General features: G+C 44.8%; 1 protein-coding gene and 1 long non-coding RNA gene across 2 annotated transcripts in view; one reads left to right on the forward strand and one right to left on the reverse strand.

The window, feature by feature from the left end:
* IGFBP5 (insulin like growth factor binding protein 5) overlaps positions 1-14,089 on the forward strand; it is a 42,145-nt gene extending 28,056 nt beyond the window's left edge. Inside the window, exons 2-4 of the mRNA XM_081197377.1 lie at positions 5,120-5,349; positions 5,854-5,973; positions 6,748-14,089. Coding sequence (XP_081053503.1) covers positions 5,120-5,349; positions 5,854-5,973; positions 6,748-6,879 — 482 coding nt within the window. The 3' untranslated portion in view covers positions 6,880-14,089. The remainder of the gene's footprint in view (positions 1-5,119; positions 5,350-5,853; positions 5,974-6,747) is intronic.
* LOC308588784 lies at positions 12,520-18,873 on the reverse strand. Its single transcript, XR_014008890.1, has 2 exons — positions 13,503-18,873; positions 12,520-13,466 (listed from the first exon to the last, which is right to left on the reverse strand). It is a non-coding gene; the product is annotated as an uncharacterized lncRNA (long non-coding RNA).
* Positions 18,874-20,817: the final 1,944 nt, after the last annotated feature.

Genomic DNA, 20,817 nt, shown 5'->3' on the forward strand with positions numbered 1-20,817 from the left:
TGCAGCCAAGGTGGAGAGATTGCTTCTAGGCACTAGAAAAGGACTTACTTGGTGAAGGAATGTGACCATAGACACACCACAGCTCTGCATAAAGGAGGTGGTGCTTATAGCTGTGGTTCACTATTCCTATGCCACACCCATGACAAAATAAAAAGCCTAACTTTTGGGCCTCCAAAAGTTGCCCACCATTCCTGACCATCAGCCATGCTGGTTGGGGCTGACGAGAATCATAGTTCGACAATATCTGGAGAGCCACAGATCAGCCACCCTTCCTCTACAGTGGTACCTTGGCTTACAGACGCTTCAGGTTACAGACACTTCAGGTTACAGACTCCGCTAACCCAGAAATAGTACCTTGGGTTAAGAACTTTGCTTCACGATGAGAACAGAAATCATGCGGTGGCGGCAGAAGGAGGCCCCATTAGCTAAAGTGGTACCTCAGGTTAAGAACAGTTTCAGGTTAAGAATGGACCTCCAGAACAAATTAAGTTCTTAACCTGAGGTACCACTGTACAGACATGCAACAAGGAGCCTTAAGTATTTCCCCCCTCAGATGTGACCTGAGGCTTTTTAAAAACACATGTCCATACGTTAAGCAGAAAAGCAGAATAATACACTGAACCAGTACTTTTGATTGGTCCTTTGTCCTCTGGAGACAGGAACTGACAAGAATCTCGGGCCTAGTGCTGATATTGAAGTGAGTGGTGAAGTTAAGAGAGGTTCGAAGGAAACCCCTGATCCCTTCAGAAGCTGCTAGCCTCCAACTCCCATCAGCCCCAGTCAGCATGGCCAGTAGTCAGGGCTGGAGCGGTAGTCCAGCAACATCTCCCATCCCTGGGTTAAGGGGTAGAGGATTTTGATATGTATCCTTCATAGGACAAAGTGGGGAGGAAGCCAGGCAAAGGTACCTATTTCACCAAAGCAGGATGCACACCTGTTGCCCTGAGTAGTGTTTCTGCAGACCTGACGACAGATCTTTGGATCATGATGCTTCAACAGCATTCCCACCCACTTACTCTGGCTCCAGCTCGCTCCCACCACTGGTGTTTGAAGTCAGGTGCACATGACCTTAGCCACAATCCATATCTATCCTTTTTGATGCGTTTTTCTTCAAACCAGCTTCCATCTGGTTTGAAAATGAACACAATATTCACTTTGCTCTTAAGCCGCGGTGTGCACATTTTTGGCAGCCATTGCACGTGTGCAGATGACAGCTTCATGAATAGGTGTTTGGGAGGGAGTTGCAGGTGTGGGTTTTAAAAAAACAGTTAATGAGCATCGAGTAAAGACATCCCCATCCCTCTCTCTGCAGCAATGTAGAAATGTGGCTTAAAATGCAGCAGTGGATGAAATGACCTCACTGAGTATTAAGCCTCTAATGTTACATGTCTTGGCCTGAGCTTCATCTCTATGTAACCAAAGCAGTGTTGTCTACTGAAGCAGCATGCATAGGGTCCATACAGGAGATGGTATGGATTGTATTGAATAGGTGAGCGAAGAAGCAAGAGGTGTGGCTCTCCAGGTGTGGTTGGACCACCACTCCCATCAACTCTGACTGCCGGCCCTGCTGGCTGAGGCTGATAGGAGCTTGGGAGTCCAACAGCACCCAACAGGTTGCCCATCTCTACACAGCCAACCAAAAGGAACATCTCAAATTTGCAGAAGAGTCAGAACCTCTATTTGGTGTGCTAGGAACAAAAATTGGTGTGATTGGTGTGAAGCAACAAAAAGATTAATAGCCTAATTCTAGGTAATTGTTCAAAAGCTCATTCCCATTGAGTTCAACTGAGCTGCAAGCTGTCAAATCTCAAGCTGGAGAACATGGCTGAACCTCCATGTCCCCATATGCAACAGGAGATGGGAGAGCTGCCTGCTCCACCCTCACACCTGTCACCTCTCATCTCACAAGCAGGACCTGGGGTTCACGGTACAGCAGTGGGGAAAGGGCAGGTGATGATGTTTGCATGCAGCTGCCTCCTCTGCTCTATCAGGGTGCATTTGTGTTCTCAGGATAGCAACTTGGTACCCCTTCAAGGACTTACAGTGGTACCTCAGGTTAAGTACTTAATTCGTTCCGGAGGTCTGTTCTTAACCTGAAACTGTTCTTAACCTGAAGCACCACTTTAGCTAATGGGGCCTCCTGCTGCTGCCGCACCGCCGGAGCACAATTTCTGTTCTCATCCTGAAGCAAAGTTCTTAACCTGAAGCATTGTTTCTGGGTTAGTGGAGTCTGTAACCTGAAGCGTATGTAACCTGAAGCGTATGTAACCCGAGGTACCACAGTATTCCCTAGTCCTTATGTTTAGGACTGCATGGTAAAGTGTGGAGTACTTTCCAGGAAGCCCTGTCTTTAACCAATGACACTTCACTTCTATATCTAGAGAAGGATTTTTAGGATTGGCCTCTTAAATATGGTGAGAGAGATCTGTTCTAGATTAAGTGCCCATAGATGGAGACTGGAGAGAGGGTCTTCTTGGAAGAGGTGAATTAGTGGACTACCTTCTCCAGCAAGCTTGCCAACACAAGCTTAGCACCAAGTGGGTCATCTGTGACAGCTCAGATTCCAGGGTGATTTGAGGTTGTTGGAAGCTTTAAGGAGACTGGGTGCATCCTGGGTGCAGACAAAGCCAAGCTTCTGCCCTTCCTCTCTTCCACTCTGTGGTTCCTTTTAATCGTTTTCCTGTGACCACCCTAATCTCTCAGCTGCCCTGGGTGGCCTGGTAGAAATGGGCAGTGCAGGATTCCATAGTCTCTGTGGGGTTAGGACTTTATTGAAATTTGGAGCTAAAAATAGCCTTCTTTTGCTCTAAGGGCTGTATTAAAGGTCACAAGTGAGCTAAGTATAGGCTGTCACCAAGTCGTTCCTATATATAACTGTGCTGGAGCTCTAAAAGCGACCATCTGTTAATAAGATCATATTGGCTAGGATCAGAGAGTTTGAACACACACAGAGTTTAGGAGGCAGGGTGGATTTTCTCTGGGGAATGCACTGCCACAAGAAGGTGGAAAAGGCCACATGCATAAATTGATGTCTGCAAGGATTAAATAAATAAATGGAGGATAAATGAGTGGCTGCTACCCAGGCCCAAGATACCCTGAAAGGTAACATTCATCACCTTTTGTGATCTGACACTGAGGATTAATAGGGGATGGGTACCAGCATTTTGCCTGCTTGTAAACTTTGTGAGACATCAGATTGGCCACCATCACCTTCAATGTTTCTTGATAGCACTGATGACTCTTGACCATTGCTCCTTTAATAGCAAACTTGAGTGGGGTGTGCAAATAAGATTGCAGCCAAAATGGGGCCACCAAGACAAGAAAATATTAGCATGTTTGAACACTGACGTTTGAAGGTGTACAAATATTTTTTTAAAAAAATAAAAACTTAAGGGGATGTCTCAACCCCCCCCCCCCACACACACACACAAAAGTGGGAATTTTCACTTGACCCCTGTACATATATTTCAAAATTCTGGTGAAATTCAGATATATTTGAAATGCTAGCAAACTGCTTGATTGGAAAGGAGAGGGGGAGATTTCCCCCTCCCACTCAGCTGCTTAATGTATGTCTGCATGTGAGGAGGAGACTACAAATGTCAAGACATTTGACTGCCATCAGGCTTAGTGACAGATTTCAGTATAGTCTGCTGCATGCGAACAGCAGGACACTTGCTGCCCCTGGCTATGTTTTGGCCCCTCACACAGTCTGCCAGAGTGTTTACTGCTGAGAGCTGAGAAGATCCGCTGTTACTGAGAGGATTCCAACCCACCCCTTGGAGAGTCCTTGCCAGGCAACAAATCTGCTCCATCTCTTCACTCAGGGGACTATACCTTGTCTTTTGACCTTGTATGGAGCACCACATGCTTTTCTTTAATGAGGGCCTCACTCTTCCACATTAAGATCCAGAAGCAGAGCAGTGTTGCTGCCCACTGAAAAGCAAATGACGCTTGCTTCTCCCAGGGCATATGCCAGGGAAACTTTTCTTGTGAACAAGCCTGAATGTGTAGGGAACTTTTTCAACCTGGGGGCCATATTCCTGCACTGGCAACCATCTGAGGGGTGGGCAGCACATGCTAGGGGTGGGCAGGGCCAGAGGCAAGGGGGTGGAATAATGGGTGTGGCTCTTCTCTTGGTACAGTAGGCTATATTCCTGCCATGCAACAGCTGGAGAGTTCTTCGTTTGGATGCATTCAGTTTGGCACTTAATATAACCTTTCCACTAATAACTGTGGCAGTAGCAAGAGTTGGGAATTTATCAAATTTAGCACACTCCACCTCCCAAAAAATAACCCTGGGAACCCAGATTATCCTGTCTTCTGCTGTCTGATTCCTATTCTGGCAACAGGATTGTGGTACAATGCGCTGTAGTTTAGTCACCCTAGAAAAGCAACACTGTGTTCAGCAACCTTGGATTATAGCAGGTTGGGCTGTTATAATATCATTTAAACAGTTTCCTTTTTAAAAAATAACTTTTTTATTCAAAATTAAAACGAAACATATTATCCAGAAACATATCATCCTTATTCCCCCCCCCCATTTTTCCTCCCTTTTTGCATCTCATTGCCATATGATCCCACTCTTCACATATTTCTCCACTTTTCACCCACATGCTCCAACTAAAGATAACATTTCATGCACCTGCCAAAGTGGATTCTACCAGCTAGCCCATGAAAACTCTTCTTCTTTCAATGCCCGCCAGGTTCTGGGAGAAGAGGGATCTGGAATGTTTTCTAAAGACGCTGAGTCTGTCAACTGTCTCTCCCCTGATGCTTCTTCCTCTTCCTGCTCCTCTCCCATTATTTACCAGCTTTTCACCTCATCTGCCTCTGAGCTATGACCTCCCACAAACCACCGTTGTAAATCTATACTGTCCTCCTCTTCTCTAGAAGGGCCAGGCTGAGGAGGCACTTCCCACCATTTCCCTTCTGTCCAGTCCCTGACAATATGTGAGGTTTCTCAGAATGTGGGCTTCATGTATTCCACAAATACAGATGGTGCATTTTATGGATCTTGAGACTGCTGTTACGAAAGCAATGAGCAAAGAAGGACGCTGTGGCTCAAGGAAATGGATGAAAGTCCAAGAAGCAACTCTTTTTCTTGCTTTCTCCCATTCAGAAAGAGAATCCCGAGAGCATGAGGACCCAACCACCTCAGAAATGGCAGAGGAGACCTACCCTTCCAAACCGCACAGGAACAAGGGACACGTGCGCCTCCCTGAGTCCAAGGTAGAGGCCCTGAGGAAGGATCGCAGGAAGAAGCTGACTTCATCCAAGTTCGTTGGTGGGGCAGAAAACACGGCACACCCTCGCGTTGCTGCCCCTGAGCTGAGGCCAGAGTTTGAACTGGTAAGTGTGGTCCTTCCCTGTATCACATGTGCTCTTGCCCTTCATTCTCTCGCTCCATGTCTTGTCTCCTCCCCTCTTCCTACCATCTATGTTCCCACCATAACTGCCATGCCAATGGTTAGAGAGGGATATTGATAAGTGGAAAACATGGAGCTGGCGGGCACAATTCTAGCTGCTAGTTTAAAGCCCACTCTGCATAGTGACTCTTCCCTCCACCCACCTTCATGTGCTCAGCCGCCCACCACATAGTGAAGCTGGTTTCCTCCAAGCAGTGCCAGTTCCAGGTTTTGCCAGGCTAAGATGCTCTGTGTGTGTGCCCATTAACTCACCACTTTTACCACTGCCCATGTGCTTGCCTCTTGGCTCAATCTGCACATCCTCACTGAGATAAGCATGCAGAAAACACTACTAATCTTAATGAATTCTGCTTAATCTGACCTTATCTTGGGAGTTCAGTGCTTCATCCTCCTCAGCACCTGATTGCTTTCTCTCCTCTTCTTTCAGGGCCCTTGCCGTAGACAGATGGAGGCATCGCTGCAGGAGCTCAAATCAAGCCAGCGCATGATCCCCCGTGCCGTCCACCTTCCCAACTGTGACAGGAAAGGCTTCTACAAGAGGAAACAGGTAGAAGCTCTGCTTGGAGTCAAGCTCTGCTTTGTGGTCCAGGGGTACAGACAGCAGGGGCTCTTCCCCATCAAACAGCTTCGAGTCAATTGACCCAGTCTCCTAACAGTTATTTCACCACAAAATCTAAACTGGTGTTCCTCAACCTTGGGCCCTCAAGGTGTTGTTGGGCAACAACTCCCATCATTCAAAGCTCACTTACCCATTAGGGGTGGCAGGAGGTGTTGTTGTGAGCTTTGAATGATGGGAGTTGTAGTCCAACAATGTCTGAGGATCCAAAGTTGAAGAACACTGGTCTGAACCAAGGATGGATTTATGCTCTGTATGAGCCAAGCATTATGTGGCGCAGGAGGTGATTAAATGAATAAAAAAAAATACGATTGCAAGTGACACCATTAGCATCATGTGTAGTTAGGAACCCAACAGCAGACCCAGGACAATTGCCCACATTTAATTGCCTTAACCTACATCTTGATCCACCAAAATTTGCAAGTGATGATGCTCATCATCTCCATGCTGGAAAAAGTTTATTTCTTCAGATTAAGCTGCAGTTAAAGGAGCAGGCTAGGCTGGTTTCCACCTCTCCCACTCCTTTACCCAGAAGTGCTTATTTGGGGTTCTAGTCTAGTTAAGGCCTTAACCAGCAGGCCAGCTGGTTAATTCCAAGGTTAACTTCCTCCAAGGTGGGCAGGGGATGTCTTCCTCTCAGGGGAGGCGTGACCATCCCAGATGCCCTCCACTCACTCTCCACCCTTTCCGTCCCCCTCTCTCCAGTGCAAGCCATCTCGGGGCCGAAAACGTGGACTGTGTTGGTGCGTGGATAAGTACGGACTGAAGCTGCCGGGAACGGATTACGTAGCTGGAGACCTCCAGTGTCACAACTTTGACAGTGGCAACACTGAGTGAATTATCCTTCTTTGCCTCTCCCTGCCAGAGCCCTTTCCCCCACCCACCCACCCATTACCCACCCACACCTCATGACGTGCCCAGGAGACTGATTCCTTTCATCTCATTTTAAGAAACTGAGGACCTCGGAATCTACGGTTATTATCATCAACTTCTCTCAATGGCAACGGCAGAGACTAAAGAAGAAAAGGCAACACTTTGAAGCCAAATAAATGGATAAATAGAGAAGGAAGGAAGGAGGCAGAAGATGAAGATGACAAGGCAGCCACCACCTCCCTTGGGACATGGCTCTAAGATAACTCTGTAGGCCGCCATGCTTGAAAGTATTGTCATCCAGCCGCCCAGACAGCACCAATGTAGGAAGCTCTCAGAAGCACTTGAATTTTGTTTTTGTTTTCTTCCCCTCCCCCCTTTTTTACTATGGTGGGTTTGAAACCTTAAGATTTTGGGAAGTACTTAGTTTAACCAGCAGAATCCTAGGACAAGCAGGCCACTCACTATTTCAAGCCACACACACATAATACATATATTCTGTCAAGGTTCTTTTTTCAATGTTGTCATTTCTCTACTCCTTCCCCCAGGGCTAAGGTTTTATTTGCTCTCTCTCCCTTATTTTATTTTCAAATAAAAATCAAATGGATCAGAGAACATCAGAACCTACAGCAGGGTGAAGTGAAACCATTGGTTAAAAATCAAAATTCTTCAGGTCCTGTTGGGACTGTTTCCCTGGGCAGTTAAGTAAGAGGTTTGACCTGATTATTTGAGGTGTCATTGTCCATCCCTCTCCTGTGTAAATACAGCTGTGGTGCACATGTTTACTCTTTGTTGAACAAGTCCCCTTTCTTCCAAGAAGAGTCCTTTGACCTCCAATCATGTAAGAAGCCCCACAAACCTCTATGCAGTTTCTTGTGTAAGTCAAAGGCATTCAGGTTTGTGTATCTGCAGGATCATGACCCAAGCTGAAGCAATAGCATGTCAGGTATCCTGCAGGCACTTAAAGCATATTTTTCTTGTTGTCAGTTATGTAAACCGACCTGTGGATATCCACACAATGCTGAGCAATCATTGCCCAGAGCAAGGACAATACGAAGGAGTTAAAACATGATTCATAAAATCATGCACACTAGATTTGTAAATCTAGTCCACAGATAAGGAAACTATTTTGCCATCCTTCAATGTCTATGAAGTGACTGAGAGTAGGTTGAGACCTTTTTTTCCTGAAAGAGACTCTGAAATTGCTGCATGGCGGGCAGAAATTCAGTACATATTAATTTGTCCCCATAAGTACATCTTTTGTGCTGGAAAAAAAGCTGCACCTGCTTAATTTCTGCCTGTTGTGCTGCTGTCAGTCTCCGCCAGGAAAGAAGAAGCTATGCAAACAAATAAAAAAATCACCTGCAGAATACAATAATTTGACAACTTTCACGTCCAAGCTTGGGCATGCCACTAAAGCCATTTTAAAAAATATATATTGTTTAACATTTTTTAAGCTCCTCAGTATGTCTCCATGGACATTGCCATGACAAGGATCTTTCCTATACTCAGGATGGTGAATGAGAATGCAAGAAAATGACAAGAGGGAGAGAGAGAAAGGATTACCCATCCAAAGTCACTAGCATTAGGGGAAAATCACGAAAATAGTAGCCATTCAGAAACATGCAATCCACTTGAGGGTGCAAAAGAAATGGAACCCATGGTGATTTCCTGGAGGAGGACACAAAGGAGTCGAGGACACTGGTGTGGTGGGCTGCAAGCACTTCTGGACAACATGCTAATCAGAAGCATGGAGAGAGACAGAGAGAGGACCGGGGGTTTTGCTTGCAGGCAGATGAGAAAGGCCCCACTGCCTGCTGAGCGTCAGAAAAGAGCGCTGTTGGTAGGAGAACCATGAGGACACCCACAACATGCTACATGCACTACTAAGCACAGAAGAAAGGGAAATGAGGAATCGTCCTGGCAGAATGGCTACAGCAGGAAAGTGACTGTGGTGGGTTTTTCTTCTATCACCCCCTTCACTCCCAGCAGTGTTCAGATCAGCTCCAGAACAAAGATGAAAGCCAACAAACCATTGGGGTCTTCCCAGAGATGTGAGAACTGGCCAAGAAAATCTGGATCAGGGAATCCACAGATTGGCTCTATGGAGATTTGATTTGTCTTCTATAGAAGAGAGCAGGGTGGGGAGATTTCTCCACATTTCTGTGTGCAAACACCCATTCTTTTGTGTAGAGACAAGGAAATATGGAGATGGAATCACACACACACATCCTTCCAAGGTAAAAAGTCTAATCATCTGGGTGGAATTCCTGCCCCAAAATTCAACATTGCAAACAAAGCCCACTCCATCCTTTCAGCTCCATCTTTGATCCAGATTTTCTGGAAAGTGTAAATGACTGCTAGATATTCCAGTTATCCCCTCCCCTGGGCTTTGGCAGCAGTGCTGAGACTTTTACCCTTTCTCCTCCGAATCAAAGCTAAACCTACCACAAGCTCCTGTGTAACAGAAGGCCGAACTGTGCTTTGACTGGAACATTTGTTATCACAATGGGTGAGCCTAAGTCCCATTTCCCCCACAACCCTGATTTAGCATGTGGAAAGGTAGAAATGCCTTGTTGTTTACTACCTGCATTTGGGTTGGATTATTTGGCTGTGCCTCTTTCCTAAACTGGATAAGTCCTTGGATGCTCTGCTGACAATGCAACCTGACCAATATTCCCCTAGTTAGGTAGCTCTTTCCCAGTTCCCTGGCAACAAGATTATCTATGTCAGTCAAGAGAGCTTGTAGGACAGAAGGAGAATCATGGTCCCTTTCAGAAATTCTGTACTTACCAAGGTGGTATAATTGTGCTTCTGTGTCAACAAGTGTGTAAACTGGGTAAGGGAGCAAATCTGTGGTAATGATGGAAAGGAGGGGCAGTGCCCTTGTTGCCTTGCTATAGGCGACCTGAGATGCTCCCCCGCCCCCAGCAATGGCCGTAATCCTGATCTCCATGAAAGACACCCGTGTGCAACATTTGGGCTTTCCCTGATGTCTTCTACGAAGTAGAAGGACAGAAATTGTTTAAGCATTTATTCTCAGGCTTTCAACGTGGTTCATTTCTTTGGGCTGATAAATCACTTGTATTGGAACTTGGTTGGTAAACGAAAGGTCCTGACCGCATCTGTCCTTCCCCATAGAAGATTGTGTGGACAGCCCCAGTGGTGGGCATTGGTCCCTTAGGTGTTCACACTTGTGATTATGGCCAGTATTCCAAAAGGGGGAGACCTAAGGTAGCACCAAAAATAAAGTGTATCTTGAGAACGAACTACCATAATGGCCAAGCCAGTAGATCAGAAATGGGGAACCTGGGGCTATCCAGATGTTGCTGGACTACAACTCCAGTCATCTCTGACTGTTGGCCAGGCTGGCTGAAGCTAATGGGAACTGGAGGCCAGCAGCAACTGGAGGGCTGCATGGTCCCTGTCATTGCAACAGATTATATAAGGCTTTAATCTGGTCCTGACATTTCCAGGGGTAATTCATACAGGAGACTTCTCCATTCTAGCCATTACAGAGAGGGACAAAGTGGTCCTATGAAACCTGGTGATATCTATGCTACAGCAAAGCTCAGCATTGGCTTCTTATCTCTTTGGAAAAAATGAGGTTCAGTATGAACAAAGGCAAGAGGGAATTCTGTCATCTTCCAAAAGTGAGAACTGAATCCATTTTGCTTGCTCCAGGGCACGTATGGTGCACTTTCTCTAGGTCTAAAGAATACATGGGAAAGGTCCATGGTAGAATGACTATGGGCTGCAAAGAGGCTGATGAACTTAATCCCTTTGGATTTAAAAACAAATCTCTATTGTCAAAAGAAGATTTACAAGGAGGAAAGGGCAGTGGAGCAGAGTGCACATATAATCTACATAGCATATAAAGGGGCAGGAGATGTGCTGGGCACATAAGAAATTATGGGAAATTTACACTACAAAGTTATGCTGATTTTGTACCAATTTAATTGTCATGGCTTTTGCCAAAGAAGCCTAAGGACTGTTCTTTTCCACAGTCCCTAAGGTTCCCTAAAAGGAGGGAGTGATTCCTAAATCAGTGTAAGTGTGTGGTGTAAATTTACAGGGCAATCCGTAACATGTCTACTCAGGAAGAAGTCTCATTGAGATCAGAGGGACCTATTCCCAGGTAAATGGGTAAAGGATTGCAGCCTTAGTTGCATAAGATGAAAGAATGTTGCTAAAATCCTTTTCTCTCCCCAATTGGTAGAGTCAGTCTCTTGGCACTCCTGGACTGGTTTCAACCAAAACCATCTTTTATCCTTCCTTCCTTCCTTCCTTCCTTCCTTCCTTCCTTCCTTCCTTCCTTCCTTCCTTCCTTCCTTCCTTCTTGATATGTATTTTTTTATTATTTCCTGAAACTTGAAAACCTTTCCCTATATAGAAAATAAGATCCCTTCTTACTTCGTAAACAGGGCATGGAGATAGCCACTTCATCTCCCACTTCTCTTGGACACACACACACACACACACACAGTCACAGAGTACAGATATTGCAAGCAGGTGAGGGGGTTTGGAGTACATAATATTCCCACCTAACTGCCAACTCATATTGTAAAAGGATTTTCTCATAAGCTCAAAGGATGCCTTTGAGGACAGTTCCATTACCTGGTTGCAAACTTTGCTGGCTACTGCAGTAGCAGAAACCATTCCAAGTGCATTGGCCATAGCTGATTTTCCAGGAGAGAGCACATCTTTCATCCTTGCTGCTTAAGTATGGAGAACCCAAAGCTGATGTACACTTTCACCATTAGAAGATCAACCATGGATTTCTTAAAGCAGCACTCAAAATCTCAGCTGAAAGGCAGGGAAGCAGCTGCCCCAGTCTCAATCCTACAAAGCCAGTGCTTTTCTTTTTGGTTAAAAAAAATGAGGTGCTAGTACCCATACATAGATAAAAGTCCATGGGCAGCCCCCCCAAAAAAAAGGTGTCAGTACTCTGTACTAGTGAATACTGTCACAAAAAGTTCACAGTGTTCTCCGGGAGGAAGGGTTTTTAAAAATAACACAACCCCTTTTCCTGACAGGCCCTGCAGAGCAGACTAGGGAATCTTCCCAAACCTGAGTGTCACTTCCATCAAAGGGAGAGCTCCCCAAGAGCCATGCTCCCATCAAAAGTGCTAAACTTGCCACCCTGGACCTTAAAAGTGGGTTGACATTTTTATGTGCCCTCAAGAGGCCTCGAGCTAACCACTGGCATGACCTTTGCAGAGTTTGTATGATCACCTTTGCATGATCACCTCCTAAGAGCAGAGGGGAAACTGTGTTTGCAAACAGGCTGGTGACAACATTTGGGAAGACCAAAGTCTGTAGAACATGGCTAGAAATAGGACTGAGAACTTGGGCTACTTTATTCATCATATTCATTCATTCATACCTAACAAACCTTCACGATCCTATAACTGTCAAAGGCAGAGGAACCTCTTTCCAACCAAGGCACTATAGCATAAGAGACTATGGGGAAACAAAACCTGTTAGAACTGATGCCGGCTTTAGAAGAAAAGTCCTGAATCTCATTACTCTAATAGCACCTGCTATTAGAATAAGTCTTTGTTCTTTACCCCTCCTACTAGTCCTTCATTTCTATTAGCCTTTTGTGTTACATTGGTTACAGTGCCAACTTCTGGCAAGCCATTCTCAATAATCTCCCCCAACCATAAGCTACTGGTGAGTGACTCACACAACCCGCCATGTTTTTGACGCGTGCTCAATTCCATTATGTTATAAGCTTTAAAGGTGGCATATTTGCCATTGAATGCACAGATTTCCCTCCTTCCCTTTGGCTGGCGACTCTGTGCCTGAATCGCTTTTCCTCTTCAGTTACCCATGATCCCCCATAAAGACTCCAGCTGCCATTGGTAGGAGATGAAAGTTATGCCACCTCAAGAGGAGGATACTGTCTCCATTGTTGACCAAGGAGAAAAGGCTCGCCCAGTTTACTTCATTTAAGAAAGAGCTTTCCATCCAGAGTAGTGAATTAGGGTGGGAGGTGATGAGAAAAAAGATTTAAAAGACAACGCAGTGGGGGAGTCCCCTTCAGAGACATTGATCTCAGAGACTGTGCACAGGGAAAGTGTGGAGAACGTTTTGGAGGCAATTGGTGAGATACCTTTCATCTCCAAAGCAGCTTTCACTTTCGACCTTTGTGAGTGGGATTCAGGAGCATATAGAGATCTTTAAAGTCTTAGAAGGTCCCACTGCAGCTGATGCAGATCACATGCATATCCTATGTTTGAATCACATGGCTTCCTGCAATCCTGGGAATGAGAGTTTCTTGCTCTCAGAGCTGCAATTCCTAGCACTCAACTCTCTTGGGGGGTGGGGAGGAAACCACAGGCTTTAGACATGGTTTAAATATACGGTGTGGATGTCATCATAGCCTATGAACGACAATATCCAGGGGAGCAAAGACCTCCTTTCAAGCTGAGATATTCCTTGTCACTGTTGCAGAGGACAGTTTTATTTTGAAACCACTAGTACAAGAGCATATTGCACTATTTCTCCACTTCATCTCTCTCTCTCTCTCTCTCTCTCTCTCTCTCTCTCTCTCTCTCTCTCTCTCTCTCTTTCTGTCTTTCAACAGAGCATCTATAACTTCAGCAGTTGACAGGTCACTGCAGTCCCAGGCCACCTTCCTGGTATGAGCATCCCAGATAATGCCCAGGGAGGAAGGGGGGCTTGCAGCACTCCCAACTTCCAACTCCATCCACTCTCAGCCCCTCCCACAACACCACTGGGACAGTTCTTCTACAATGCAGTTATTGCCCTCAGTAGCACAGTTAACAATACACACATGATTCCGAGTATCCTGCCTGGTTTTTAATCATTACGCAGAATTATTCACTACACATTTTACGGTAGCTTTTAATAGCTTTACATACATACAGTAGCTCTGTGAATATTTTTTTTTCTTTTGCAGTAAACAAAAAATATTCATACTCTTACCGGTGGGGGGCGGGGGGGAGCAGTTTGTGAAAAAACTGACAATGGATGAGGAGTGTAATTGCTCTGTTTAGCATTTTGTACTTTAAAAAAAAAGAATCTCACATTTTATTAAAAAGTGAAGATTGCTGTATACTATTTATTCAACTTATAATTTATGTTACTCTTTGATCTTTGTCTTTTCTTATGACAAAGCATTTATTTAATAAAGTTATGCATTCAGTTAGCCTGTGTGCATGGCTTGGGGAATGTCTGTGTAGTGCACTTGTGCACTTGTGCTGAATGAATGTGATTTGCCCATCTTCTATTAAGGGAGCCAGCTGAGAAACTTTTGACTTTACTTGAAAGTAGCAGAATGCCCATCGTGTGAACAGAAGCCTTGCAGATTGCAAGGAGATGTGGTGTTCCGGGCAGGTTTCGTCCTCACTGCAGCACTTTACTTTTCTGCAGAGGAGACAATGGTGTCCATTCACTTACAAAGGGAATGGGGAAGGGCACAGCTGCATATATGACTAGGTGAGAGCTAAATCTACTTCATGATGAGCCAGACACTGAGAATCAAGTTTGTGATGTGCAACACACGAACCACTTCAGTCAGAGACCGTGTTCATTCAGCCCTACTCTGAATTCTGATGTAGGGAACTCACATTTATCAGCAGCGTTTTTATGCCTGGCAAATGTTATCCCTCCCCTCTTCCCCTCTCCATGAAGAGCAGTGGTTTTTGCTATTTCTGAAATAAAGTACTTCTGTTTTGCACAAAAGATGCAAATGTATCCTAAAATCAGGAAGCAGGGATGGCAACTGCAGGAGAAGTGCCACGCCTGCCAACACAATGGAAAGTACAATGTTGCTGTCCACACACTTATCAGTAGGGGAGCATTTCTCATTTTGTCCCTATTAAAAACAAACAACCTACCACTTTTTCTTCATTTTTGCTCTCACAAGGGACATGTGCTTTTAAATTAGTCCTAGAGATGGATCTGGTGGTTCTCCTGGTTTCAATGGAAGAACACCCATTTTTCCTTCACCTAGCATGCAAGATCTATTTTGCACTAGACATGATGTTCCACAACCTGGCTCCCTCCAGATGTTGTTGGGGGCTACAGCTCCCATAAACTCCAGCCGGCTTGGCTAACATAAAGGCGTATGGGATCTGTAGCCCAGAACATATGGAAGGTTCATGGGGAAAGAAAGCTCTGTCTAATTGAGGCTGCAATCCTATATCTGAGAGTAAGCCCCATAGAAGAACATGGAGCTTACTTCTGACAGACATATATAGGATTGTGCTGTTGAGACTGTAGGCCACATTCTCCATCCCATTGCAATATTGGCTAATTGACTGGAGTCGTTAGATGCCAGCTACTAAAATGAAACAGCCTCCAAGTGACTTACACTATAATACAGCAATATAGTATACAAGGGGTTAAACCTCTTTGGGTTGTATTCTATGTAAGGCTATTTCCTGTTGCAACAGAACATATCCATCCCTCTCCTGCCCCTGCAACTGTTCTAAGGGTTAGTCCAACCCTCCAGAGCAGATTTGGGGATAGCACAGGGGAAGGAGAGGTGGCAATCGCCTTGCACTAGCACCAATACTTGCACTAGCACAAAAAAACCTTGTTGAATATTGCCCTTTGTTCTCCCTCCCACCTTTCTGCATGAAAGAAAGTGAACTTTAAAACTTGCTCACTTTATGAGTTCTTTGGCTGGTCCTAACAAATCTTTCCATGTCACTGTTGCTGGCATAAGTCACTGCATTTTGTTGCACTGAAGAGGTGCAAAGAAGCCCATAGAATCTCCAACACTGTGCAACTTGGTGCCATTCTTTAAAAGGGTCAGGAGCGCGTGGTGGGTAAAATAAAGCACACCTTGTTGATGCATCCCATGTTAAAAGAAAATTAAAAATGGCAGAAGCTGCTATATTAATTCTCACCACACGAGGGAAGCACAGACCAGAGCTACTTTGGGGGAAAAACACCTGAAATGTTTGTGGCCAAAAACGGCAATAAGGCAGGGACTCTGTATTGCACTGGTGCATCAAAAGCCTTATATAAAGATGGAAACCTTGTAAACAGTTACGTGATGTTCTGAAGTTATCTTCCAACATCTCATCCGAAAAACAGCACACAGGAGGCATTGTGAGAAACTCCCCGGTATGCCTGGGTTTTCTTTTATCAAGAAAGTGATGTAGTGAGTCTAGCCCAGGGATGGGGAACCTTTGACCCTCCCGATGTTGCTGAACTATGACTCCTTGGCCATTAGCCATGCATTAGTCCAGCAACACTGAAGCGCCAAAGGACTGAGATGTTTCCAGCCCTCAGTCCACACCCTGGGAGTCAGACCATTGAGACATCTAGCCCTGTAACCCATCAAGACCTCTGCTTGAGATATCAGAGGGCCCTGGCACAGGGTCTCTTCCCAGTCCTTCGCACTCACCCAGAGGAGTCAACTTCATCTAAGGCAGCATCAGACCTCTGCCGAAGGCCTTGGATAGGGATTCTTTAACTGCAGATACTGGGAGTTGAACCTGGGATCTTTCACATGCAAAGCATGAGCTATGGCCCCTCTCAAAGAAATGTGTTCCATACAAAGGCTGCCACTGTCCAAAGTATGCCTGGTTGCCAAGAATACCTCTCCCTGAATCTAGTGGGATTTACTTCTGAGGAAGCATGTGTGGAAGCAGCCAGGAAGTATTAAATCAAATGGTCATTGTTTCAAGATAAGTGAACTTGGATAAGTGAACTAGAACTCTCCCCCCCCCCTTTGTCTACATGCTCTCAGGCAACAGGAGAACACCACTACAACCCAAACAATACACAGGAGCCCACCTCCTCCAGAGCAGCTTGCATTGCTACCCGCAGGATCTGACAATTAGGACAGAAGGACAGAAAAAGGCTCCAGAGCGATGGGTGCTGTAATTGATGCATCTGAGCAAATTGGCACTGGGTGACTCTCAATAAACCCTGCCAAGTGATCACAGCAGAAGCACAGCGAAGGGGTGTCCTGATCGTAACACCAGCTCAGCCCTTTGACTAAGGCAAGAACAAAAATGCTGGCAACCCTTTCCAGCTGAAATCTCTCTCTACATTCCTGAAGACATTGTTTTGTGTGTCCTGGACTGTGTGTGCGTCTGTGTGTTTGGGTGGGAGGACAGAGTTGTCAAGCCAGACAGTGGAGACAGGACCATGGCAGAGCTTGTTCTCAAATATTTCAGGTTAATAACAAGGACTTTTTTTATTTAAAAAGTACTCAAAATAATGGAATATTTCATTCTAGCCTTTTTAGGCTTTTCCAAAGGCACTTCTGTGCTTGCCAAGGCATATTTATTTATAACTCGTGCATTTGGTTTCAAGAATTTGCTCCATGACCCCTCTCTATTCCTTTGATTAAGTTATAGTATCAAGAGAAGAACATTTTCTTCTCCTTACAACAGCCATAAAACAATCTGTTTCACTGCCATTCTGAGAGACCTACCTAGATTCTGCCTGGTAGCTGCTCCACTACCTAGGAATCCAGAAAACAGACTATATCCATTCATTCCATTCCATTCCATTCCACTTTGTTTCTGAATCGTTTCCTGTGCAACATCCCAAAGCCATCCACAAGAAGAACATCATAAAAAGCATCAATAAAAACATCAAGACTAAATACATGACATACACAAATGGGGAAACATCTACCCATCTACCCCCCACCCCCACCCCACCCCCCAAAAAAACACCCAACATTGATATTAAAAAGTCCTCCACTGGATGTTTCAGGAACTTGGTTGTTCCATGATATAAATGCCACAGAAATTGCCACCTGCTGATTTGCCTCTCACTTGACCTTCAGCAACTAGCTATAAATAAGGTGGAAGCATGCTCAAGAGTCTAGATCCAGACATTGATGGGAATGGGGAGAAGAAGTCTCCAATGACTACCCCTGATTTCTTCATGCTGCCTATAGCTGTATGGTGTTGCAGTCAAAGTGATTGATGAAAGAAGGGTGGTAGCTCAGCAGCAGGCAGAAGGTCCCAGGTTCAATCCTGACATCTCCAGGTTGGTCTAGAAAAGACTCTTGCCTGACCCCCTGCAGAGCCACTGCCACTCAGTTGTCAATAGTACTGAGTATATCCTAAAAGCCAACCCTTCTGGGCATCAACCATACAAGAAATACACAAAATAACTAAGCAAATATTAGACGTCACCCCAGAACTGGTCCTACTAAACATCTTCCAAGACAATAATGCCCACTCACATCACAAAGAGCTCATAACCCAGGCAGATGGGAGGGGTATAAATAATAAATTATTATTATTATTATTATTATTATTATTATTATTATTATTATTATTATTTATTACTCTCAGCAGCTAGAAGCATCATAGCCAGACACTGGAGAGACCTGTCAGGAGTAAGCATGGACCAGTGGTATCAAATAGTATGGGAAACAGCCTTATTAGAAAACCTAACCAATAAACTGAAACTGACACAGGGACAAATAGAAGAAGATGCCTTCACCCAGCATGGTTCCCCTTTATCACATACACAGCCCAGCAAGACAACAACCAGAATCCACCAACAGCATACAAATCAATCTGACTAACCTGATTCAAAAATACACACTCATACCCCGCTCAAAGAAAAAACAATTCTCACTACAGCCAACCAAAGACAACCCTAGGCCACCCCCAACCTCTCTCACCCCCCAAAGAAAGAAAGTGAATAATAAAGAGAACCGACACAAGTGACGCTGACACAAGACCCCACACATACACTTAGTAGAATACTGTAGAAGCATTGCCACCCAACCCCAATCACCATTCCCCCTCCCCCTCTTTCCCCCTTTTCTTCCTAATGTAACACTAACGTCTCAACAAATGAAACTGATCAGTAGAAAACACAATTGGGGGGGGGAGAGAAACATTGCACATACTTTTGTAAATTAAGAAATCTTTAATAAAAATTTAATTTTTTTAAAATAGTGCTGAGAATAATGCAGCTTCCTGCATTAATGCATTTTATTTTGAGCTGGAAACATTAAATGTTTCTGAGATTACAAAATGACAAAATGACAGAGTGAGAAATCTGCAGTGCTCTGCTTGGGTTAGACATCTCTGGAGACAGTCTGCTCGTGCTTACTCAAGAACATGGGGACACCATACCAAAGGGAAATGTGGCCCAACCACTAAAGTTTGCAGCGTCCTATAGCGGTTTCTTTTTTAAAAAAAAAAGTCCATGGAAATACGCACCGAACTGCACATCATATGCCACATACAGTTTCAGCCATAGCTAGTACAATGCTGGGTTCTGTGCTACATTTTGTCTGGCATGTTCACAGACCCTTAGGTATATTGCATGTGCACCAAAGGTAAGAGGCACCTCTTCAGATATTTTCAATAAGGCTTGTGGTGTTGTGAATGATTTAAAGTGTATTCATGCACAACTGCAAGTTGCCACTTAATGCTGCACCCATCAAGTGACAAACCTGCAAATCTGATCCGTCACCAGTTCCCCTTTTTACTTTTTCCACTATATACCAAGTCAAAGCCATCCTCAGGCAGGACATTTGGATTATTCTTGGGAAGGAGGTTGGGTGGGTCAGCACATGGGATGCTGTATCCACTGGGGTGAAGCAACCAGCCTCATGCCTTGGCCCTGCTCAGCTAGGCCCATTTCACTGCAGAACAGCCCAGCGCAGGAAATGGGAACAGAGTGACCTTTGAAAAGCAAGCCCTCCACTTGTGGGTAAATGGGTTCCATTAAAAGCGCCAGCTTCCCCATCTGTTGTATTTCAAACACTAGCAATGTTTTAACATCCAAGAAGCAATGGAAGATGAAATGTTCCTTTGTAAGTTAGGTCCTCCACCCTCCAAAAGATGGAAGGGAATGCCCTTGATAAACATTTTCAGTTAATAAATTCCATTTTTCCTTATAAAATTGTGTGTGCCAAGTCTTGAAGTGGGGAAAATATTTCACATAACTCTGAAATCTGTGTGTCTCCAAGGTTTGCTATGGTCTGGGCTGAGCAAGTCTTTCCATAACCCTGGGCAGGACTGGAGAGAGACCATCCACCCCAGTCCTGAGGCATTTAGCTTTATTCTCTTTCACTACTTCATTTAAGTCTGTAGGAGTTATAATATATCCATGTACCTATTCCAGCAGGCACATGAACAGGAATGCAAATGCGAAAAGTCCAAGAGTTTGCAATCAATTATAACTTTTCTGCAGTGTTCCTGTGATAGACTTCTTCTAAAGGCGTTATATTTGCCATGGGATACCACCAAAAACAACCGACATATCTATTGGAGCCAAAAGGAAGTTTCTTTCAAGTCTAATTGCAGCAAGGAAGAGGGGGGGAAAGGGGGGGAGTTGCAGATGGGGAGCGAAGAATAAAGGCTTCCTAGCTGCATCCACCCAACCCCAACCCCACAAATAATTGCCCCTCCTCAGCTGCAAAGAGAATTTCCATCTTTCTACCCTAAGATGTACAAGGAGGACATTTTCTGCAGGAGAGTCACTCCTGGTCAGGGGAGAGTTAACATTCCCCAGCCCAGCTGTGTTCCCATGGGTGAAATAATCCCTCACACTGCAAATAGACTTTAAAGACTTAAATTGCCTCCAAAGAAACAGGTATAATATATGGGCCATATGGCTGATGAATAACAAATGGCAATCCAGCTTACAATTTGAAAATGTAAGCAGCAGTTAAGCTGAGGGTTGTACACCTGAAACATCCATTGCTCGTGTGCATATACAGATGGCAACTTCATTGAATAGGAGCTCAGAGGGCTTGCAGGCACAGAGAAACAAATAGGGTAATGTTCATTGGGTGAAGGCATCCCCACCCCCTCTCTGGTACATGGGGCAACATAAAAATGTGACTTGAAACGCAGCAGGGGAGGTGTAAAGCAACATTGGTATACTAATGTGTATATAGCCTAAGAACTGAATCCAGAACAGCTCCAGCAT

Source organism: Podarcis bocagei (genome assembly GCF_964188305.1).
Source record: "Podarcis bocagei genome assembly, chromosome: 1".
Classification (NCBI taxonomy): Eukaryota; Metazoa; Chordata; class Lepidosauria; order Squamata; family Lacertidae; genus Podarcis; species Podarcis bocagei.